The sequence below is a fragment of the Panthera leo genome, chromosome C1 (genome assembly GCF_018350215.1).
Source record: "Panthera leo isolate Ple1 chromosome C1, P.leo_Ple1_pat1.1, whole genome shotgun sequence".
Classification (NCBI taxonomy): Eukaryota; Metazoa; Chordata; class Mammalia; order Carnivora; family Felidae; genus Panthera; species Panthera leo.
In genome coordinates this window covers 95,645,404-95,670,612 of record NC_056686.1, presented here as the reverse complement: position 1 = coordinate 95,670,612, position 25,209 = coordinate 95,645,404, and the positions used below count along the sequence as shown (strand labels likewise).

The window sequence follows — 25,209 nt, the reverse complement described above, 5'->3', positions numbered from 1 at the left end:
ACTCTTGAGTGTGCATAATGCAGGTCCACAGAAGCTACAAGATGTGTGATGGCTTCATCACTCTGAGAGCTAATGGAATGTGTGGGCACATATGGGAATCCAGTGGTCTTTTATTAAGCCAGACACTATACAATTTGTAAAACTGTAAGTGAATGCCATTCTTTGCACTATTTTTTTTTTGGTTTGGAAAATATAGTTCTTTTTTCATGAAAATGCTATTTAGGCCAACAAGTAATGGGTTTGTTACTGTTATTTTAAATTAACAAATATATTTAACATTTCTCAGTTTTAATTTCTTTTTTTTTTTTAATTTTTTTTCAACATTTTTTATTTATTTTTGGGACAGAGAGAGACAGAGCATGAACGGGGGAGGGGCAGAGAGAGAGGGAGACACAGAATCGGAAACAGGCTCCAGGCTCCGAGCCATCAGCCCAGAGCCTGACGCGGGGCTCGAACTCACAGACCGTGAGATCGTGACCTGGCTGAAGTCGGACGCTTAACCGACTGCGCCACCCAGGCTCCCCTCTCAGTTTTAATTTCTAATAAAGTAAATGTAGATACAACATACATAAACATAGCTAGCTAGTTTGTTTGTTTTTATGATTTTTTTTTTTTTTTATTAGAAGGTCCACACCCAATGTGGGGCTTGAACTCACAACCCCAAGATCAGGCATCGCATGCCATACTAAGCCAGCCAGGCACCTCAAACAAAAGCTATTTGAAGGTGCTCAATAATTTCTAGGAATAAAAAGAAGCACTGAGAATGCAAAAAAATTATGTCCCTTCTTTCCAGGTATAGAACACTATATATATATACATATAGTATTATTATCTGAACAAATTATACATATATGTGTGTGTGTGTATATATATAAATATACACAAATATATAATATAATATCTATGTTTTTAATGTTTATAATTTTGAGAGAGAGAGCAAAAGAGGTGGGGGGAAGGGGCAGAGAGATAGGGAGACACAAAATCCGAAGCAGGCTCCAGACTGCTGGAGCTGTCACCACAGAGCCTGACGTGGGGCTCGAACTCACGAACCTGGAGATCATGGCCTGAGCCAAAGTCGGATGCTTAACTGACTGAGCCAACCAGGCACTCCAGAACAACACGTTTTAGTTGAATATTCCTAAAAATGTTTGGCTTCTCTAGTGATATAAATGTAGCCCTATAAGATTTGTTGGCAAACTTTCCTTCCTCATAGTATTTACTGACTGAAGATATTGTTGTCCTTGAGTAAATCTCACAATTGAGAAACAGAGAAAGTGAAAGATGTTTGAATAAAGCCATTATCACTATTTGGCATTATATCATGTTATGTTACACTGTGTTTTATATTATGTAATTATTTACTCTATTACATTTAGTCAAAGACTGTGAACTAATATAGCTGGTTGATTACATGCTTTTATAAGCTGCCAAAATCAAAGCACTGAAAACAAACTGAATTTCTAGTGGCAGAATCAGTACTCAGGATCAAAATAAAAAAATTTTTTTTTAATGTTTGTTTATTTTTGAGAGAGGGAGACAGAGCATAAGTGGGGGAGAGCAGAGAGAGAGGGAGACACAGAATCTGAAGTAGGCTCCAGGCTCTGAGCTCTCAGCACAGAACCAGATATGGGGCTTGAACTCAGGAACCATGAGATCATGACCTGAGCTGAAGTCAGACACATAATCAACTGAGCCACCCAGGTATCTCAGGATCAAAATCAATTTTTTAAAGAAAAGACACAAGTGAGACATATTAAATACTCCACACTCACCGAAACAGTTACTGAATCCTGTACATCTTTATGACTAACCAACTGAACATTGCCATCTTCATAATAGTGAACCTGTGTGAGACAATGGTTGAGCAAGTTTATGTGTAGTTTATATAAAAACCCACTGCTAAGGTACATATCCATGCCTTAAGCCACTCCCAATCTTTTTTTTTTTTTTTTACGTCATCACCAATCTTTACCAACACCGAAAAAAATATTAGTATGATCAACTGTAACTTACAATGTTGCTTAAAATTCACAGAACACTAAATTTTAAGAATTCTCCCCCTTTTTTTTTTTTAAGCAGGGGAAACTGATTATTAAGTTCAACAAACATTTATTTTGTGCGTATTGCATTCCAGGCATTGTGCTAAGTATTGTAAATACAAAGATCTTAAATAAGATTCCACTCTTAGCAGTATTAAAAGATTAAAAGAATTCAAATAAAATCACTGGACATTAGTTTTTCTCTGTGAAAACCAAGGAATTTTAATGGATCCTAATTCCTTACACATCTCTCCATATATATAATCATCAATACTGACTGGTAAGCAGATCTGACCAAGTGCAGGAAAAACTTACTTGACAGTTAAAGACAAATTGAAAAAACAAATATCCTACTAGTAAATTAGCTTACAAAAAAGCAAGACAAAAGCAGTTCTGAGGATATAAGGTAAAGTGGGGTGCTACAATTATGAGACCAATTAGCAAGAAGGAGGGATACATAAGAGACAGACTAAGCAAAGATGTTAAGACTCAGGAAGTTTTGGCAACTTACAAGATAGCTCCAGTCACCTTAACAAGGCTACAAACTGGTCATATAAAATAGGATGAGGGTTTCCTTTTGTTAAGTGCATTTGAACAAGGTTTTGAAAATAGGAGTTGTCACCTAAATGGACAAGTAGAGAAGGGCATCTAGCAAGGGGATAAGAGAAGTACAAGAGAATGGTTTAGGAAAGAACAAAGAACTCACTGCAAATGAGTTAAGTGTGGAGGGGAATGTGGCAAGAGACAGTGCTATGAAGCCAGCTGGAGACAGACTGTGAAGCAAACTGCCTTATAAACCATGTTAAGAGTCCAGACTTTATCCTATTTAAAGGTGACTGGGACTCAGGGAAAAGGAAATGTTTTAAAAAGATTACCATTTGTGCTATGAAGAAAATAAAGCGGAGGGAGCCGAAACTGGGGGCATAATGCTAGAACAGTAGTCCAGGTACTGCCTGTTTCCTTCATCTAGTCCAGGCTACCAGGAGCTATTTTGGTTTTGCTTTGTTTTTGTTTTTAAAGATTTTATTTATTTTTTTCAGTAATCTCTACACCCAACATGGGACTTGAACCCATGTTCAAGAGTCCCCAAGATCAAGAATCGCATGTGCTACCTACTGAGCCAGCCAGGCACCCATAACAGGAGATAATGTGGATAAAAAGGAATGTTTTTAGAGATAAAGCAGACGTAAAGAAGAAAGGAACTATATACCCTGCACTACTATGACTATTATTTATTGAGTCCTTACTTCATGTTAAACACTATGCAAAATGTTTTAGTTATTACTTACATTATCTTATTCAATCTTTACAAAAACTCTGAAATAGGGACCATTGTTATTCCTATTTTACAGATGAGAAAACTGAAGCTTGAGGCAGTTTTGTTGTTTTTTTTTTTATACATACCAGAAACTTAATACTCATAGTTCTGGGGATGGAAAGTCTGATATCAAAGTGCCAGCATGATCAGGTGGTTCATTGCAGGCTTCTTTTCTCTGTATCTTTACATGATGGAAGGGGCTAGGGATCTTTCTGGAACTTCTTTTATAAGGCACCATTCCTACTGATGAGGTTTCCACCCTCATGACTTGAGCACCTCCCAAAGATCCCACCTACTAATATCATCATCTGTAGGGGTTATAATTTCAACATAATGAATTGTAGGGAAACACAAACATTCAGAACATAGCAGACTGGAAAGAAAAAAATAGATTATTATTTTAAAAAACTTTTTTTTTTTAACATTTATTTTTGAGACAGAGAGAGACAGAGCATGAACGGGGGAGGGTCAGAGAGAGGGAGACACAGAATCTGAAACAGGCTCCAGGCTCTGAGCTGTCAGCACAGAGCCCGACGCGGGGCTCGAACTCATGGACCGCGAGATCATGACCTGAGCCGAAGTCGGCTGCTTAACCGACTGAGCCACCCAGGTGCCCTGATTATTATTATTTTTAGAAGAAGATTTTTTTTTTTAAAGTCACAAAGGAATTTTATACAATTAAAATATTACATAGACTGATGGGATTTACTGAATAACTAACAGATCCATAAAGGAAAGCAAGTCTGAAAGATGAAATCCAGTAGCACCTAGAGTATCTCTAAAAGTAAAACTTTTAACTGTTTCCTTCTTTCCTAATATATATATTTTTTCAATCTGAAAGAATGTCTTTATTTTTTTTAATTAATTTTTTAAACTTGTTTTGTTATTTTTTTAATTTACATCCAAATTAGTTAGCATATAGTGCAACAATGATTTCAGGAGTAGATTCCTTAATGCCCCTTACCCATTTAGTCCATCCCCATTCCCACAAACCCTCCAGCAACCCTCAGTTTGTTCTCCATATTTATGAGTCTCTTCTGCTTTGTCCCCCTCCTTGTTTTTTTATTATTTTTGTTTCCCTTCCCTTATGTTCATCTGTTTTGTCTCTTAAAGTCTTCATATGAGTGAAGTCATACGATTTTTGTCTTTCTCTAATTTCACTTAGCATAATACCCTCCAGTTCCCTCCACGCAGTTGCAAATGGCAAGATTTCATTCATTTTGATTGCCGAGTAATACTCCATTGTATATATATACACCACATCTTTATCCATTCATCCATTGATGGGACATTTGGGCTCTTTCCATAATTTGGCTATTGTTGATAGTGCTGCTATAAACATGGGGATGCATGTGTCCCTTCGAAACAGCACACCTGTATCCCTTGGATAAATGCCTAGTAGTGCAATTGCTGCATCATAGGGTATTTTTAGTTTTTTGAGGAACCTCCATACTGTTTTTCAGAGTGGCTGCACCAGCTTGCATTCCCATTGAGGCAGTTTAATAACTTATCCATGTTCACATATCTAGTAAAAAAAGGAGCTAGAATATGAATTAGGTCGAATTCCAGAACTAAAACCATATCTAACATGCCTAATACCTCCCACTGTTAAGTTTTGTCAAAAAATTAGAAATTCCCTCATCCAGGGAGAAATAAAGTATCTCATTAGGGACTTAACTCTTCTAAAATATCATTAGAGGGGGATTAAAACAGCCAAGCCTTCATCGAGGCAGAAACCATGATCCTATTAGCAACAAAAGGACTTCCCTGGGCAACATGAATCGACTACAGAAACTTGTTTAAGGGAACAAAAATAGCTGGCTCTGTCCAGATGGGCAAGAGAAACCACAGACTTTCCATACCCTCTCCAAACTCTTAAATTTCATCTTTTGGCTTTCTAAAGGAGGTTGAAGAGAAAAAGACAATTTAAGAATACACTGGAGAAGCAGGGAGTTGATAAATGCCTATAATACCTACACACAAGAATCACAACAGCAAAGATCTGAGGAAAAAAAGACCTGGCTAATTAATAATGACATATAAAGGTTAAAGTTCCAATAGACAAGTGAGATAGGGAAACTGAAGGGATTCCACTCTTGAAAGGCTCCATTTCTGCTGTTTCTTTAAGTTCCACTCACTCATGTTCTGTATTTTGCATCTGAGTAAACCAAAGAAGCTTTGTTCCCACTCCGAGGGGGAAACAAGACAGTTAATCATTCTCTAAGTTCCATCGTAGGCCCCCAAACAGCTACTAACATCTAAGAAGAACCAGATTTGAAGCATGTTCCAGAACATTACCTTTGAACAAACTCTGGTCAACACTGGCATCAATACACTCTTACCTTCGGTGATTTATGGACTAACACCTCTTGTTCACCTGGCACTCACCTTTGATTGGACCCTACCCTGGATTCCTGATGGAACATGTACCCGGGAACGTGATCCCTTTCCAAGGTAAATCCCTAACCCCAAGTGATAGGGAGACTCACTTTTCCTTTTCTGAGTCTCCCAGACATTCCATCTGCTATACTGTATCACTTATGTCATTCAATAAACTCTGCTCTCACTTTCTCCTGGCTAGAGTTTGATTTTTGTCCTATGGGAAGCCAAGAACTCTCTTGGTCCTGTGGGACCCCCTCAGGGTCTCTAGTACTGGCCTGCCCACAATACCTGGACAAGGATGTTCAAAACACAAGTGGGTCACACCCAAACACTATTTTGTTTGATCATTTTAAACTAAGAAACTGAAAAGTCCAGAGGCTGAAAAGAACACTAGGAAGAGCAGTGAATATGAACAAGATGGGGGATATTTAAAAAACAGAGCTCTATGGGGAGGCACCTGGGTGGCTCAGTCAGTTAAGCGTCCAACTTTGGCTCAGGTCATGATCTCATGGTTTGTGAGTTTGAGCCTCGCATCAGGCTCTGTGCTGACAGCTCAGAGCCTGGAGCCTGCTTCAGATTCTGTGTCTCCCTCTCTCTCTGCCCCTCCCCTGCTTATGCTCTCTCTCTCAGAAATAAATAAACATTAAAAAAAATTTTTTTTTTAAACAAAACAAAGCTCTGTCCAGAAAAGAAACAAGGACTTATATATTTGAGACAGGCATCTCAGAACCCATTTGAAGGAAGGAATTATGCAGGGCACATCTTTTTTGTCCAAGAATAAAGACTATGCAATTGGTTTGAATTTCTATCATAGTTTTTTTGAAAATTTTTTAAAATGTTTATTTATTTTGAAAGAGAGAGCACGCGAGCAGAGGAGGGGCAGAAAGAGAGAGGGAAGGAGAGAATCTCAAGCAGGCTCCATGATGCCTACATAGAACCCAACTTGGGGCTTGAAATCACAAACCATCAGACAGTGACCTGAGCTGAAATCAAGAGTCGGAGGCTTAACCACTGAGCCACCAAGGCGCCCCCTATCATGTTTCTTAAGAACTAGGACATGAATAGGAATACCACTAAGTCTTGCTGTTTATAAACTCAATTGAAAATTCTAAAAATATTGATTTCATTATCTAATACATAAATGATAAACTTAAGCTCTGTTTTTTTAATTTAAAAAATTTTTTAAGATTTTATTTTTAAATAAATCTCTATACCTAATGCAGGGCTTCAATTACAACCCCAGGATCAAGAGTTGTGTGCTCCACTTGACTGGGCCAGCCAGGTGCCCCAAACTCTGTTTTAAAACAAAAACTCTTTTTGTGGTGGGGGAGGGGGCAGGCAAGGGAACAAACCATTTTACTGGGGTGCTTGGGGGAGAAGTCAAAGGGCTGGGAGGACAATGAGATCGGATTTCCTTGCCTTGGCCAGGATCTCCCCAGCTTCAAAGTTGCCAAAAGCAACAAAAACCTTTCTAGGTCTCAGCTGCTAATAAAAATTTCAACATGACTATCATCAACATAAATCCTCAGAAACTGTTAACTTCCCAGAACTACCCTTTTGCCTACAGAATAACCAAAGGTCTACATATCTTAGTGACTCTTCCAAGTAATTCTCACTCTGATTTTTAAAAGATCTGTAGAAGAAGCAAGCCCTTCTCCAAGGTGTGATCAGACAATCTGGTTAAAAGGTATACATGAGGTCCGGGTAGTGGCCCTTGTTTTAAGCCTTATCAGAAACTATTACCCTTTATGATATGTACTCTTAATTTAGGTTTGCATTGGCAAAGCTGAAACACAAGTAATTATCTCCTTCTGGAAGAAAAATCAAGTTACCTACATAAATTTATAGTAAGCTGCCAAGTTAATGCTGATGCCATAGTTACAGGAGATCTAAAGCATTAGGCTACTCATATATATATAGAGCAATATATGTTGTCTTAGCTTGGGCTCCCCCAGAAGCAGACCCCATGATTAAGATTTAAGAGGAGGTGGTTTACTTGGGAGGTAATCTCAAGAAAGGCTAGTAAGGGCTGAGGTAGTAAGACACAGAAGGGAGGAAAGTGTTATGGGTGCATTAATGAACCCAGAGATGACCATTAATGACCCACAGACAGCTGTGGGTCCTGGACTCTGGAAGACTAAGGAGAACATACTTCAGAGTTGTCCCACCTGATGGGTGAGGAAACTGACATATTTATCTACCAACTCTTGTATGGCACTAAGGGCTGCTCCAGAGCTGTGAACTTAACATTTTCAGCTTGCCTCATCTGAGTTGGGCATGCTCCTGTGGCTAGGAAAAGCTCCCAGGAAACAAGTTACTGTTACTTGTAGCAGGAAGCTATCCTGAAAAGAGTGGGTACAGATGACATGTACCATATATATTTTGATTAAATTATATCATTAAGAAAGGCAGCTCTTGCTAATTGTTTTGAAAGTAAGACTTAACACAATATAATAGAAGTATGATTAGGTACTGATCTCAGGTATCAGTAACTGTTTAATCCTACCTGAGAGTTGGCTGGGCTTAAGAATTCAATCACCCTGAATTTGAATTTCAAACCTCTGCTAGGATATCAGAAGACTCCGATCGAGACAGGCATCCACAAGCTCCTTATTCACCTGCCTATCTGTTCTGACACCAACACTAGAAATCTACTCTGCTTGGTTACTTATATTCCATACACGATGACACTTGGTCATTCACTCTAGTTCCTCTGTTTTATTTACTTGATAATACAACCTTCTGTCATTATTGTAAAAAAACAAAACAATCCCATTCATGTAGCTGTCTTCAAAGTTAAGAATTATGTTTTATATATACACGTACATACACACTTACATGGGCTAACATATACGAGAGACCCTAAGTAAGTCACAGCAGATGCTATTTAGTCACTTCTTAATAATCATTTATTTTCTTCTTTCCTAGAACTACTATTTGATAATTCCTGGAAAAATCTTGTTATCTTTGAAAGAGAAAAATAATAAGCAAGCAGTACATGCCATATGACTATCCTTTATCAACCCAGAATAGCTCTGCTTAACCATTTCCCCATGAAGGAGGCTTCTATTTCTATTTACTACCATCAGGTTGCATCTACATATAGTTGTTCCTTATTTCGAATACCAGAACAAATACCAACTTGCATGTTTGTTTTGAAGATGTGACATTTTAACATGGCCTATTAACACATGGGGATCTCACCTGAATCTTAAGTACTCCAACCACCTGGGCTGTAGGTGGTGTGATGGTGAACTTCCACTCTGATCTCCAACGACCATTCCTATTAAAACACACACAAGGCTGAAGAGTTAGCAATAAGCACAACAAAGAGGTGATTTGCTGCTGAGGGAGAGAATTTGGGAAAGAGAAAACAAAACAAAAACAAAACCAAAAAGAAACAAATCATTTCTAGTTCGACAAATCCAAGGCTCTGTCTACTCAAATACAAGTTTGTATCCAAGTGTCTAAACGTAAGTTTTTTAAAGTTATTCTGACTTTCATTTTTCAATCATGGAACAGAAAACCATGCTTATACTATTCATGGTAGGCTCTTCCACAAACAGCTAGATGGGCTGCTGAGTTTTGCAATTAACTCAAGTATTATTAACTAAACCCAAGTAAAACTCAGATTTTCCACTGGGCACTTTCTTAACCAATCACTTATTCTCACTCAATAGAAGAGCATTTTTTAAAAAGACAAGATTATAAAATCTTGGAATTGAAAGGAATCTAAATGTTCACGTCTAAACCCCTCATTTTGCAGATGGGGAACTGAAGCTTTTCGGTCAAATAACTTATTCTAAACTAGTTAGATTAAAAACCAAGTTTCAACTACTGGTTTGTTTTCTTCCCAACAGAAGTTAAGACACAAATAGAAGAGAACATCTACTTTCTTACCAGAAGTTTTTAGGCTGAAACTGGTGGCTTTCAATACACGCAATAATGGTCTGTTGCCCATCTATAGTTTTAGCATAAACCTATTGTTAAACAAAAAAAAAAAAAGTTAGCCTCTGAAAACACATTTAACCTAAATGCCAAACACCGTACAAAAACAGCATGCTAAATCCTCGGAGGAGACAAAGAATCAGGTAACTCACAAGACTTCATGGGATACAAACACAGAGCAGAACATGTTTAGTTCCACAGGAGACACTGGTACAATGACTGCAGAAGGCAGTACTGCTCCTGATTTGGGGTACAAGGGAGGTGACAGTTGGACTGGGCCTTACAAGACAGGTGAGATTCTCATAGGCAGAGACTGAGAGGAAAGATGAGTAAACTCTTCAGACAGGAAACTGGGGGCTTGTTCAGTGAATGGCAATTAGTGCTTTCAGGTTAGACAGTACATGTGAAGTGGACTAACTGAAGTGGGTGACAATACAGGACAGAAGATATAAATCCCACAGTAATAGATAGAAGGTAAGAAGTATGGACATTATTCTACAGGACAGACACCAAAACAACATACCAGGCACTATTGTTTTGGGAGAATAATTAATACTGGTATACAGGCTAAAGTAGAGGAAAAGCTAAAGTTGGTTAGGAGGCCAGAGCATTAATCTAGGCAATAAGTCAGGGTAGTATCAGTGGGTATCAGGGTGCAAAAGCATAATCAAGTCTAACAATACACTGCAAGTGAAGGACAGAAAAGGGGAAAGAGCCAAAGTGCTTGCATACTGGGATGACCAGATAGACAGTAGTATCATTAACAAATTGGGAAATTCAGATAGAGATGTGTAGCTAGTAGTCAGAAGCCCCAACTGTTCCTTAATGTAGGAGAGGTGAACAGAAATGCAATCCCAAGGAAAAGGAAAAAAAATAAATAGAAGAACTTTATAGTCCACAAAATATTTCCACATGTTTACTTTCCCTATATTAAATAAACCATGAGTTTTCAAGAAAGAGAAGTAGAGCAGTGGGGAATGCCTACATTTACAAAGGTAGGGGAGAAGAAAAGAAATAGAGACAAACTGAGAATGAGTAGAGGGTGCTGACAGAGCAGTCTAAGCAAAAGTAAGTAGTTGGATGGTCTCAGTGTGAAATGCCATAAAGAAGTCAAGGACGAAGAAAAAGATACTGAGGCAATTCAGGAACCATTAGTAAACTCAGAGAACAGTTTCTATAGACTAAAGACTGAAGCCAAAATTCACAGGGTTAAGAAGTAGATACATAATGAGGAAATGACACTAGTAGGAGCAGAATGCTCCCAGGTTTGGTTACATAGTAGAGAGAGATGAGGGAAGAAAGGAAGTGAAGAAGAGGGAGGAAGAGCAAGGTAGAAAGAGAAGAAGAAAAGTAACTGATAGAAATTATGACTGAGGAAAAGTTTGTTCTCCTTAAGAAGAGAAATAAAAATATTTAAAGAGATATGTATCAGATAGGATAGTATAAGATCAAGAATAAGGATCCCCCTTTCTAAGATTCAAGTACAGTGGAAGAGAGGGAACACTGCTGAGTGTGGAAAGCAGAGAAAGATTTCATGTCAGTCTTACTAATATGTGGGGGATCAGACAGATGCCTAAGGACAATGGGAATGAATTGGAACATACTATATTGAAAACATTATGGGAAATATTGAGATGAAATCAAGAATTACCACCAAGCAGGACAGCTCTGAGGATATAAGCCATTTGGGGTACAACAGACACTGTCAGAACAATTTGATGGCTTTCTGTAGCTCATTTATTGGCAGAGACAGTGAGAAAATGGCACGTGAGGTTACTTGGTGTGGAGGCTCTCCAAAATAAGAATGAGTAGTGTCAAACTTTAAATACATAACAAATGAGAAGTTGAAAGTATATTTAGGATTGCAAAGCCAATTTCTAAGAGTATGCCATGTCTTCCTTTGTAATATCAACTGTAATTATCCACCATAATGGGTTTTCTCCATCATTTAAAAAATAAAAAACATGTAATAATAATGATATTCAACACTTCTGCAGAACTTCCTTTGTGCCAGACATTTTCTAGGCATTTTATATGAGTAATTACTTCATTCAATCCTCACAACATCCTATGAGGTAAGAACTATTATTTCCATTTTATAGGTGAAAAGAATTGAGGCAGACATGTTAACAAAGTCACAGAACTAATTAAGTGGCAAGACTAGGATCAAACCAGTTAGTATGGCTTCAAAATAAGGGCTCTTACCCAATATTCTATTATCGCCATTTAACTCATCATCGTTAAATATTGAAAATATTCTAACAGACATTTTTCTTAATCGTATTCACAACCTTACAAAGGAAAAATCATGATAGAGCCAAATTTTAACATCAGTAAAAAAAAAAAAAAAGTCAAATTACTCTTGATTAAAAAAAATTCAAATAGTTTTGATGATCCAGTGAAAGCATCTAAACTATGTAAGTAGCTTTCTGTAAAAAGGCCTATACTAAAAAGTCATGAATGTGGCAATAGCTGTCTTGACAATCTAAATTTATTTACTTATGTCTAAACTAAAGATGTTAAAGATTTTTCCATATAAAATTGTCCATTTATACCCCTTCAAAAATGCAGAGGAGAATAAAATGCAGAGGAGACTCTAAGAAGAAGTGATGTTTGGCTAGCCAAAGTCCACAAAGGATAAGGTAAATGTAGAAAATAAAACATCTCTAATAATGAAGCAGGCAGATACTTAACAGTACAGAAGCCGTTGGAATAATGATCTTTCACATAGGCCCTTAAAGCACTGTCACAGGATTCTCTCCAAGACTTCAGACCTCCATCTACATCCTCTGGCTGGGGGTCACTTGCTTCTTTCCGTAGATGGTCAAACTTAAAGGAAATTTTGTTTCTTGGATCTAAAAATCTGCTATTACCCAGGTCACCATGTTCTGTAATTAAGACCTTCCAAAGAATAATTATAAATATGAGTAACTCTGTAAAAAAAAGTTCTTGTCAAATTTAACAAAACAAATAAAAATTCTGAAGACAGTTAACTTTTCATTTACTCAGATTTCTCTTTCATACTGATTTTTCAATCAAGTCACATTTTAAAAAAACTTAACTTTTTAAGTAAACTCCACCCCCAAGGTGGGGCTTGAATTCATGACTCTAAGGTTAAGAGCAGCATGCTCTACCAACTGAGCCAGCCAGCTACCCCTTAAGTCACATTTTTACTCTTATAAAAATATTATGTTTAGGGTTAAATCAGCTCTAAAACCACATTTCTCCAACCTATCCTTAATTTCTTGGTTTCTGTCTAATGTTTTGCCAATGTATATACTTTATACATAGCTGCAACAGTAACTTCTCTATACATTTTAATATCCTTTTTTTCACATATTTCATAAACCTTTTCTAGTCATTATACTTAGCATTTAAAATAGGTAATATTTGTAAAATAGAAACCCTGGAAGAATATATCAGGGATTGGCAAATTTTTTCTGTAAAGGGCCAGATAGTAAATATTTTCAGCTTTTCTGGACATAGAATCAGTTGTGCCTACTCAACTCTGTTAGCAGGAAAGCAGCCATAGACAATACAAAAAACAAACAAGCAGGGCTGTGTTCAATAAAACTTTATTTACAAAAATAAGTGGTACCTGCCATGCATAGCTTGCTGACCCTTGCTCTAAATTAATAAAAATCAGTTGCCTTATGAGGAAAGGGACATTTGTTAGGAATTTGGTGGATATGAGAAAAAGATGAGAAAAAGATCTCACTATATATATATATATATATATATATATATATATATATATATATATGTATTTTTTTCCATTTTTGAACCATGTGAATGTATTACTTATTCTATTTATTTACTTGTTTGTTTAAGTAGGCTTCACCCCCAGCACAGACCCAACAGATTCACGACCCTGAGATCAAGACCTGAGCTGAGATCAAGAGTCGCGCACACTCAACTAAGCCACCCAGGCACCCACCCACCCTTTTATTTTACACAAAAACTAGCATACTATACTGTGTTTCACTTTTTACTTTTTAAATTTAATATACCTAGAAAATCTTTCCATAGGAATACTCAGAGAACTTCCTTGTTTTTTGCTTTATAATTGTATACTGCTCCATTGTATGGCTATACAAAAATTTATTCAACCAGTCCTCTATTAATGGATAGTTGGGTTGTTTTCAATCTCTTACTATTATGAACAATATTGCAATAAATGTCCTTGTACATTCATTATGTATCAATTATGTACATGTGCCATGTACTCATGTGAGGTAAATTCTCTGAAAGGGGACAACTGGATCAAAGCGTAAACGTATTCATAATTTTGTTAGAGACTGACAAACTGCCCTATATCAGAGATAGGGTGTGGTACCAAGTTACAAACACACTATCAGTAGAAATTTTAACTGCAATTTCTTTTCACCTTTTAAAAAGTCATTTACTGTATTTCCCCTTCTGTGAACAGTCTATTCTTACCTTTTGCCCACTTTTCTATTGGGTATTTGGTCTTTTTCTAGTTGAAGTCTTTTTATTAATTAGGCAGATAAAACTCTGCATGTGTTGAGTTTCACAATTTTTTCCCTAATTTGCCATTTGTCTTTTGACACATTTACCATTTTTAATAATTACATATAATTTCACAATATTGACATACCATAATATATTTAATCACTCCTGAATTGAAGCAGGTTTAAGTTACTTACCATTTCCACTATCGAAAGCCACTATAAATTCTCCCACAAAAAGTCTTCTGCTTAAAAATAATTCTTTGGAAAGAATTCCTAGTTTTGAGATTTATGTCCTTATCATCAGACTACCCTTTAAAAGCTTGATTATTTCCTTAGTCTTACTCTCATAAAGCTTTCTCATCACAATCCTGCAACTTTTGTAATTAAAAAGTAAATATGTTCACATTAAAATTTTAATCTGCACTACCTTAATTATTATTTCTGGGCGATGTAACACTTTTCCAAGTTTGCTTTGTATTTTGCAGTTGGGTGCAAATGGTTCATTTCTGTTGCTCATTTATTCACTGAACTCTTGGCATCATCCTTAGGTATTTGAATAACATCTTTACTATGCTTGAGGCACATATTTTCTTCTTTTAAAATCTTATTTTAAGCCCATTATACAAAGGTCACTTTCTTTTATAAACTTTTCTAATGTTTCATCATTACTTAAAAGTTATGATTCTCTTTCCATTTCCTACTAAATTTTTATGTTTTAAAAAATATTTAACCTTTAATCTCCACCTGGAATTAATCTAAGTGTATAGTTGGCACTGGAAATCAAAGTTAGAGTAATCTCATAAATTTTATCAATTGTTTCCTTTTCCTTTCTGTTTTATGATACTTAGTTTAAGGGCTTTCTGATTCTTGCCTTGTGTCTTTGTTTGCTAGCATTGGTCTTTTTTCATTGTTGTTCCTGATCAGAATAATCCTGTATGGTCTATTTTTCATAGGAATTGTATGAAATCTATTTGAAAAACAAAATTTCCATACCATTTATATTTCCTTTTTTATTCTATTTTTTTTTACAGTTTATTCATTTTTCAGAGACAGAGACAGAGCGTAAGGTGGGGAGGGGCAGAGAGAGAGGGAGACACAGAAGCAGGCTCTGGGTTCTGAACTGTCAGTACAGAGCCTGAAGTGGGGCTTGAACCCACAGACTGTGAGATCATGACCTGAGCTGAAGTCGGATGCCTAGCCAACTGAGCCACCCAAGTGCCCCTCATTTATATTTCTTATTCAGATAAGCTTTCCATATTATTTATATTTCTTATTCAGAAACACTGTATTTAAATCTAATTTCCCATTTACTTCCCAGATTAAAGTGTGTGTATGAACTGTATAGCAGACTCCTGCTAGTTTCCAATCCAATATCCATTCTTTCCTTTTCCCTTACTAACAGAACCCCAAAAGTTTCCAAAAATACTGTGTATACAAATACAAAAATGATACTTCCCCAGTAGGAATGACAAAGTGATAGGAGTTCTGGCAATAACTTATCAGTGAAAGTTACTTCTGGAATGGCCAGCACCTTTTCCAACTTCCTCCTTCTTCCTTCCTACAACTATGGATTTAGTGCCCTGAAATAGAGCGGCTCTCTTAAGAGCATGATAATGAAAACAACACCTGGAAGGCAGAATAGAGAGCTGGAAGCAACGTGGGTCTCTGATGACATCATGGAGCTACCATGTAACAGCTCATAACAGCTCTAAATATTACCTCCGGATTTCTTACATGACAAAAATCTCTACGTAGTTAACCCACTGTAGTTGATTTTTATTATATGCAGGGGTGGCATCTACTTTGGTTTTGTCTTTTTAATTTTTTTCCTTTGTGTGTGTGACGTTTTATGGCATCTACTTTATTTATTTTTCAAAACATTTTATTTTTAAGTAATCTCTACACCCAATGTGGGGCTCACACTTCTAACCCTGAGATCAAGAGTCGCATGCTCTACCAACTGAGCCAGCCAGGCTCCCCTATGGCATCTTCTTTAATAACTCATGTATCTTTCCTTATTTTAATGTCCAGGTAATAGCTTTTTGTTGCTGTTGTTACGGCTAAGAACGCCACTGACTACATTTTTAAGCTGGCTACTACTGGTATATGGGAATGGTCTTATAACATGTATCTGGACACAGATCTTATTATTTCAATAACTTGTCTATATTACATTAAATTATACAATATCAATTGCAAGCAATATTTATCATTTTTTTCCAGTATTGTTTATACTTGTAATTAATCTATTTTCATTAAGAAAATTAAGCAAAAATATAAACCAAAACAAACAGAAAACAAGCAAAACAAATTCCAAAAAACCTGTAATTCCAAGACAGAGTTAACATTTTGGTGTATATTTTCCTACATTTCCTTTCCTATGCACATCTATATACTTTATACCTTTGACTCCTAAGATGTGTATGTCCCTCCAGGGGCACCTGGGTGGCTCAGTTAAGCATCTGACTTAGGCTTAGGTCATGATCTCACGGTTCGTGAATTCAAACCCCACATCAGGCTCTCTGCTGTCAGCACAGAGCCCTCTTCCGATCCTCTGTCCCCTCTCTCTCTGTCCCTTAGGTGCTCTCTCTCTCTCAAAAATAAACAAACATTAAAAAAAAAAAGATGCATATGTCCCCCCCATCACTTAACATTTCATAAAATGGGATACATCTTATACTTGATGGCATCTTAGGACTTTGCCAATTAAAATTGGCAGTGTTTTTTCTTAGTGGTACATAAAATGGTGCATCTTTTAAAGAATTTAAAATGCATTAATTCTAATACAGCTCATTTAAATATCTATTTGAAAAATAAACTAGTACAATTCTACATATGTTCTTTTATGTTTTAGCTTAATATATCACAAAAATCTTTCTAGATCAATACTTTAGCATATGTGTTACCAAAGGGAGTATATTCCCAGATCAGTTTTTATATCACTTTTCAATGTAGTCATAGTATTTTGGTCTATAGATAATTAATTTAATGTTGGTTGGGCATTTAGATTGTTCCCAATTTTTCACTATTATAAACCTTGTTTCACTGTCATAAACCTTGCTATAATCTTTTTAATACATTTATATACTTATTTTCCTAGGATAAATCTTACGGATTTGTGGGTTCAAAGAAGATTCAGACTTTTTTCTTTAAGTTTATTTTGAGAGACAGAGAGAGAGTGCAGACATTGAGAGTGGGGGAGGGACAGAGAGGAAAGGAGAGAGAATCCCAAGCAGGCTCCACACTACATGGGGCTTGATATCGCGACCATGAGATCATGACCTGAGCCAAAATCAAGAGTTGGATACTCAACCAACTGAACCACCCAGGTGTCCCTCAGACTTTTTTAACAAGGATTTGGTATTTAGTGACATACTGCTTTTGAAGTGCAATTAATGAATTTGCAAAGTCCTGCCAGACAATGTTTATAACTATGACAATAATGGAAATATTTGCTTTGTTCCTCTGTTTGAATAGAAATGTCTGTTTTTCTATAGAATATCAAATATAATGTCTCCTATTATTCTTACCAAGGAGAATTACATACAGCTATAAAATCTGTATAAAACTCAATTCTTTTATTTTCACTATTCTTGTTAGGGGCAGCTCTTTTTTCCTGTCCAAGAAACTCCTGGTATTATCAGAGAGGGGAAGAATTTTCTTATATAGAACATTTACAAAAGCTATGATAACTACAGCATGAATTTATTCAGCATCTTATCTTCAGACATTTGCTTTGGTTTATAGGATTTCTACTACCACCCAGGCACAGCCTACTAAAAAGAACAGTCATTACCTGATCTTCATATCCTTCTATCTTCACAGGCGTGAACTGATCCATGTTATACTGGGCAAATGCACTGTATTTTAACAAGTGGAAAAAAAGGGGGGGGGGGGTTGGGGGGGAGAGAATTATACATAAAGAAACACCAAAGGTAATTCACATAATAGTGAAAGAGAATGTGAAAACACTCCCCAGTGCTCTTCCCTTTCTCTCTCCAGGCAACTAGTGTTATCCTAATGCCTTCCCACTTTCTGAAGGAACTCTTCACAGTGATCTCAGATGTGCCCTAAACTCTGAAATTACCTTTTTGTCTCCACTTCTAAGCTCCAACAGAACTCCCCTTAGACAATTCCGAAGTTTTAAGTAATCTGATTTTTGTGAATTACCAACTTTTAGATAGAGGCTTTCAGTAGTTTAAAGAAAAAACAAAAAACCCTTCAGTTGATGCACTATTTTAGCAATGCTGCCTTCTTTATTCTGGACTTTCTGAGGCAGGGCAGGCAGGAGAGATCATAATTAAATGTACTGGAAGGCATTTGACATGGGGAGAGGGTGAGGCAAGAGCGGAGCATGAGTCAAGTCTCAGAGGAGAGCTTAAGGCAGAAGAGATTTTTTTTTTTTTTTAATGTTTATTTTGACAGACAGAGAGACAGAGAGACAGACAGATAGAGCATCAGCTGGTTAGGGTCAGAGAGAGGGAGACACAGAATCCAAAACAGTCTCTAGGCTCTGAGCTGTCAGCACAGAGCCCGATGTGGGGCTCAAACTCACAGACCACGAGATCATGACCTGAGCCGAAGTTGGCCGCCCAACTGAATGATCCACCCAGGCGCCCCAGAAGAGATTATTTTAAAAAGGAGATATGAATAATCAAAGTACATGCCTATTAACTACCATTTACTTGTCCAGTGCTAGATTTGTGAAACTGCATTTTCAATGGCTCCCTAGTACATCTAAGTAAGCAAAAAGGTAAAGGGAAAGAAGCCTGAGGTAAACTGCAGTGTAAGAAACGCGTAACACACAAAATATCAGTATTCTCACCCACTGGCCAAGGGAAGAGTTAAACACCTCTTCTGCCCAAGTTTAACCTGCTAAAACGCCTGCTAGACACTGTTTTTAAGCAAAGTATCAAACTTTTCTTCAAAAGAAACGAAAGTAACAGACATTTAAAGCTAATCCTCAGTCTTTTCATTTTAGGTTATTGTTATGTTTTTAGATAAATCATTTCTATGGTGTTATAAATCATTATACATCCCCATTAGCAAAATGAGTCTTAAACATGGTGGTTCTTCAGATAGGAAGATAAATTAAATGTTCATGCAAAGTGGATTAAATATTATTATTATTATTATTATTATTATTATTATTTTAGAAAAGCTTAAGGAGAGTAGTAAGTATTCCATTCTACGATACGTCCTAAGATTACAGATTACAAACACAAATACCAAAGATGGTTAATATTTAATCCCATCTCAAGAAAATGGTATTTTCATTCTACCAGCAGTGTGGACCAAAAACTTGAGATCCTTCTTGATTCTTCTTTCTCTCACATTTCACATCCAATCCATCAGTAAATCATATGGGTTCTACCTTGAATACATATTCAGAATCTGACTTCTCCCCACCACCCTTACACTAGTCCACACCACCGCCATTTATCTCTGAACTACTGCAATAAGCCTTCTAACTACTCCTCTTACTTCAATATTTGCCCCCCTGCATGGTAGCCAGTAATTATTCTAAAATATAATCTCATCGAGTCATTCTCTGCTCATAATACTAATAATTTCCCCTCTCTTTCAGAAATAAAATCCTCTCTTTAACATGGCCTACATCTCCCTACTTAGTCTGGAAGTACTGGGAATTAACAGAGAATGGTTACAGTGGTCAAGAAGCATAGGTGAAAATCCAGGAAATAGGGTTAAATTCTCGGTTGTTCAGTCCTCCTTCATTTTATATAGAAGGCAATAATGATGATTACTGAAACAACATTCACTGAGCCCTTACTATGAGATCTGCAGCCAAGGGACTGAAGCATCTTATTACAGGAAGAAAAACAGAATTTTTTATCCCTTTAGAAAAGCAAATATTTGGGCATAAGACAGCTGTCCTTTAGGAAGAATGTTCTCTGAAAAGCTACAGTCTATAAGAACCAGAATATTTATAAAAACAAAGCTTTATTGTCAGTGCAATTAAAGCATCTGAACTATTAAATACCAAATTCTACTGTTACTCCTAATTAAAAACGTGACAACAGGCTTAGGATGTAGTCACTCTTGGATCTTGGCATTCCACTCCCCATCTCCTCTTCAGCAGTACATTATCAAATGAAGTACTGACTAGATTTATTGTGAGTAGCTCTCAGGGATAAAACTAAGACCAATATATGTCAGGCAAGTTGAAGAACCTGCCTTGTTAGATGGTGAATTCCTTATTATTAGGAGCATTCAGACTGGATAATCATCTGTTGACAAAATATAGATGAAATTCTTTCAATGACAGGGCAGAGGATAGACAGGGGTTGAATTAGCAAATCATGAATGCCTTTTTCTATGGCATTTTATGCAACTAAGAGAAACCAGCATTAGAATGTATCTTCAGTGTGTGCCTAAATCAATGTATAATGAGAATATCAATCATGATGACAATTATAGGGTTTGTAGAATTTGGTCCCAGAATGAGTTCCAAAACAGCAGCATCGACAGGGCAGAAGAAGATGATTGCTTCTCAGGCAGCAACTCTTAAAAGTTTTCTATAGCTAAAATCTAAACCAACTGTATACCATACCAAATGCCTTTATGACAATTATTTGTTGCTCTATGTCAAAATCCTTGTTCCATCCTCTCTACCCCACCTTTACCCAGTCATTATCCTTTTCTGGTTTCCTCTTTACAAAGGAACTCTGGGTCAGTTAGACAGACAGTGATTGAAATAGAATTTTGTATGTAAAGGAGAGTAGTGATAAAGCCAGATAACAGAGGGCCTTGAAAGCTGACAGTATTTAGATTTGAAGAAAACAAAACACACATCACTCTCATGTTTTTGAGGACAAGGATAAAAGGAAAATGGTATTTTAGAAAGATTAATTAGCATGGTGGTGATAAGGAATCCATGACTGGGTTGAACAATGATGCTATTATTCTATGGTTAATTCTATTAGGGCACTTTTATGAATATCTACTATTTTGTGGCAGTTTAAGAAACACTCCTCAATAGCAGCCTTATCTTTCTATAGCTAGCAATTTAAAAAAATTCAATGTGAACTAAAAGGAGTATAGAAGAAACCCTAACCACTCGTATTAAACTCTGCTTTTACAGGGGAAATCTGGAAAAATAAAAAATAAAGTCATATATAATAAGCTTTATGGGAATAAACAACATTGGGGGGAACATGTTTTCTCCAAGAAAAAAAAAAAACAACTAAAACTGCTAAAACCAACTGCTTTATATTGAAGTATTTTAGACTTAGTTTCCAGGGCACAAATTTACTATCAATATAGTTCATCCAAAATTAAAATAATATAGAAGTGAAAAAAATATATGTAAGTGGATTTTGAAAGATACTTACTGTGCTGCCCCTTCCCTGAGGAGATTGTCATTGTTAAGTAGTAGCCGGACATCTGAAGAGGAAAAAAAATGTTAAAAGACGTTAAAAATAGAGCGCCTGGATGGCTCAGTCAGTTAAGCATCCGACTCTAGATTTCGGCTCAGGTCATGATCTCACAGTTTGTGGGGTCAAGTCTTACACTGGGCTCTGCCCTGACAGCGTGTGCAGCATGCTTGGGATTCTGTCTCCCTCTCTCTACCCCTCCACTGCTTGTGCACACACTTTCTCACCCCTCTCAAAATAAACATTTTAATAAACCACACCTTTAAAAGATGTTAAAATTCAAATGTTCAGTAAAGGATAAGCTTCAGAAATGTTTAACAAGTCAGGCTTTGCAAAGTTGATCTTCAGATATCCTATATGCAAATGAACAGATGCTCACGTTCATAGATTTTCATGTAATTATTTGCAGTACAATAATCAAACAACTTCTCAAGGAATTTCATAGCAAATAAAAAGCATGGTTTAAAGAAAGTTACAATTAGAACTGTTAATTTTGTATCTAAAGAATCCTTTAAAATAAGATTAAGAACTGGAGGCTTTTCTATAACATCAGACCAAGAAAGCTGGGCAAAATTCAGCCAGTGGCAGTGAAACTGCCAAACATATTTTTCCACGAAGGATCGAACGTGGGGCCTACGTGCTTTTAAAAAGCTGTATGTCAAGAGTCTAGTCACTCTTATTTTTTAAATTTTAATTATTATTTTTTAATGTTTACTTATTTATTTTGAAAGAGAGAGATAGAGAGTGAGCAGAGCAGGGGCAGAGAGGGAGACAGAATCCCAAGCAGGTTCTGCACTGTCAGCACGGAGTCCAGTGGGGGGCTCAAACTCACAAACCGTGAGATCATGACCTGAGCCGAAATCAAGAGTTGGACCCTTAACCTACTGAACTATCCAGGCACCCCTATAGTCATTCTTCTTTTATAAGAGGAGGGTCCTTGTTATAGAAGAAACTATTAAGCATTCATTAACTCCAAGAGGAAAGACTAATTTAATTATAAGCCAAAGGCCATTGACTCTTAGAGCTTCTGAAAGAGGCTGGCAGAGGCCAATGTGTAGCATGCCAATAAAAACTAGTCCTCATGCCACAAGTAGCTTGCCAATTCTTAATCTAATTCTTTCATATCAATTATTCTCATGATATTCCTGTAAAGTCCATTCAGTTGTCAGAAATCAAACAGGGACTTCTAACTACAAAGGCCATTAATTTTGTTAAGAATTTATCTGAGCTGGGGTGCCTGGGTGGCTCAGTCGGTTAGGCGTCCGACTTCGGCTCAGGTCATGTTCTCATGGTTCATGGTTTGAGCCCCACGTCGGGCTCTGTGCTGACAGCCCAGAGCCTGGAGCTTGCTTCCAATACTGTGTCTCCCTCTCTCTGGCCCTCCCCAGCTCATGCTCTGTCTCACTCTCTCTCTCAAAAATAAATAAACATTAAAAAAAATATATTAAAAAAAAAAGAATTTATTTGAGCTAATCACCTTGGTAAAGTTCAGGTCGAAGGAAAATTTCCTAAAAGCTCAGTTGTTGAAAATTTACATTTGGTCAAAATGCAAAAAAGACTAGGAAAATAAGGCTGCATTTGTTTATTTGTTTCTCTTGCTGTTAGTGCTCAAAATCCACAAACAAGTCTATAAGGATACATGTTCTGATTTATTTCTATTGTATTATTTACTCCTTAAATTATTATATGTTCTCCTGGTTACTCTTTCTCTGCATCATTAATTATTTTTATCACTGGAGATTAGTGATTGTTCTATGATGTGTGGGGCTCTGGGCCAACTGCAGATGAGTATCACATAGCTCCTCTCAAGTACATAGCCCTCTAATGTAAAACTCGAATTTCAAAATAAATGCTTGCTAAAATGAACCAAGATACACAAAGGACTTAAAGATGAATTTAACAACTTAAAATGGGATTATAATGATTGATTTTATCATAAAGCTTAAGATGCCTCATCTACATTTTTCATTCTATATGTTAAGCCAGTGAATAGAAATTTATAAATGTATTGGAATAGCGGTTCCCAAACTGGCTGTGACTCAGAATCACCTGGGAGAACTTGAGGATGGTAAGGCTGGAATCTGTGTATGTAATAAGCTTCCCAGATGCAGTTAGTTCAGCCCCAATGGCTCTTGAAAGTGTCCTGTATATACTACAAGCATGTGTTGAGTGAAAGCACAGAAGAAGCTGAAGCTATGATTTATAGTGATACAAAACTATGAAAATAATTTAATATTGTTTCCATATTCATATTAAGCTACTTTAAATCTTTTCTCACATAAGATAGGTATCCTAATTTATGGGTTAAGAGTATGCTTTTAACTCAGACCTGGGTTTGAATCCTTGTTCTGACACTTACTTGCTAGATGACATTAAATAAATTATTTTAACCTCTTTTAATCTTGATTTCCTTAGCTATAGCTATAATGTGCTGTAAGGATTAGAAGAGATAAGAAACACTCAATAAATACTTATACATAACTATGGAGGGCTTAAAATACTAATGTTTACTCACCATTGAACACTTCATTAAATTCCCCTGGGGGTGCATGAGTGATGAATTTAGCAGCTATGCGTACCTAAAGAGAAAGAAATAAAATAAGAGAAGAGTAACATATAAAGGAAGAAGCAATTAACAGATTACAAAATTTTCATCACATTCATGGAGACAAAACTTCCTATTCAAACCTTTACTATTTAGGAGATTTCAGATTTTTTTCACAAACTATCCCAAAGCTTTTATCATCAATAGAGGTTTGTCCTGATTTTGAGATCTACATGTGGCTTTAAGTTTTAATTCTTCTTTAAAAAGTTGAGGGGCGCCTGGGTGGCTCAGTCAGTTGAGCGTCTGACTTCAGCTCAGGTCACGATCTCGTGGTCCGTGATTTCGAGCCCCACATTGGGCTCTGGGCTGACGGCTCAGAGCCTGGAGCCTGCTTCCGATTCTGTGTCTCCCTCTCTCTCTAGCCCTCCCCCGTTCATGCTCTGTCTCTCTCTGTCTCAAAAATAAATAAACATTAAAAAAAATTAAAAAAAAAATTTGAATAATCAATTTTTGGTCAAAGTATACTACAGGCACAAACAGAGAAAGTTATGATCCTAATCACTTATGAACATTTAAGCAAAACTAAATGAAAGAGTAGTAAACTGGTAGGATACCAATTTGTGTTTATAGCGTTTATCCCAATGCAAAGGTGGTTCAGTATTAATAAATCAGTGTAATTTACAAATTAAAGGAGCAAACCCTTGTGATTCTCTTAACTCATGCTGGGAAAAAAAGATAAAATTCAACATTCAAGTATCATAAAACAACAAAACTACTAATTTTTGGTAGGAATAAACTTCTTTAACTTGATAAAGGATTATCTACCAAAATTCTACAGCATACTTAATAATGATGCAACATTGCAAGCAGTGTCCCTAATTTTAAAAACAAGACAAAGATGACTGCTATCACCTACTATTAAACACTGTACTAAAGGTTCTAAAGAATGCTATAGACAGTACTTCTTCTGTTCTTCCTTCTAACTCCCTCTCCTGCCCCCTACTGCCATTCTACTTTTCTGGATCTCCTTTTATAGACAGACACTGAAGTCTTAGATCTAACTTGCATATCCCTTTTTCTCCTGTATTTTTATCTTCTTTTTGTCATTTGG

At 36.5% G+C, this 25,209-nt stretch overlaps 1 protein-coding gene across 2 annotated transcripts in view; it reads right to left on the bottom strand.

The window, feature by feature from the left end:
* CAPZA1 (capping actin protein of muscle Z-line subunit alpha 1) overlaps nt 1–25,209 on the bottom strand; it is a 49,644-nt gene that overhangs the window by 2,763 nt on the left and 21,672 nt on the right. For both annotated transcript variants that reach the window (XM_042953445.1, XM_042953446.1), the window contains exons 2-8: nt 24,069–24,132; nt 21,512–21,563; nt 17,956–18,019; nt 12,382–12,588; nt 9,640–9,719; nt 8,944–9,022; nt 1,773–1,844 (exon numbers count right to left, since the gene is read on the bottom strand). In XM_042953445.1, coding sequence (XP_042809379.1) covers nt 1,773–1,844; nt 8,944–9,022; nt 9,640–9,719; nt 12,382–12,588; nt 17,956–18,019; nt 21,512–21,563; nt 24,069–24,132 — 618 coding nt within the window. The remainder of the gene's footprint in view (nt 1–1,772; nt 1,845–8,943; nt 9,023–9,639; nt 9,720–12,381; nt 12,589–17,955; nt 18,020–21,511; nt 21,564–24,068; nt 24,133–25,209) is intronic.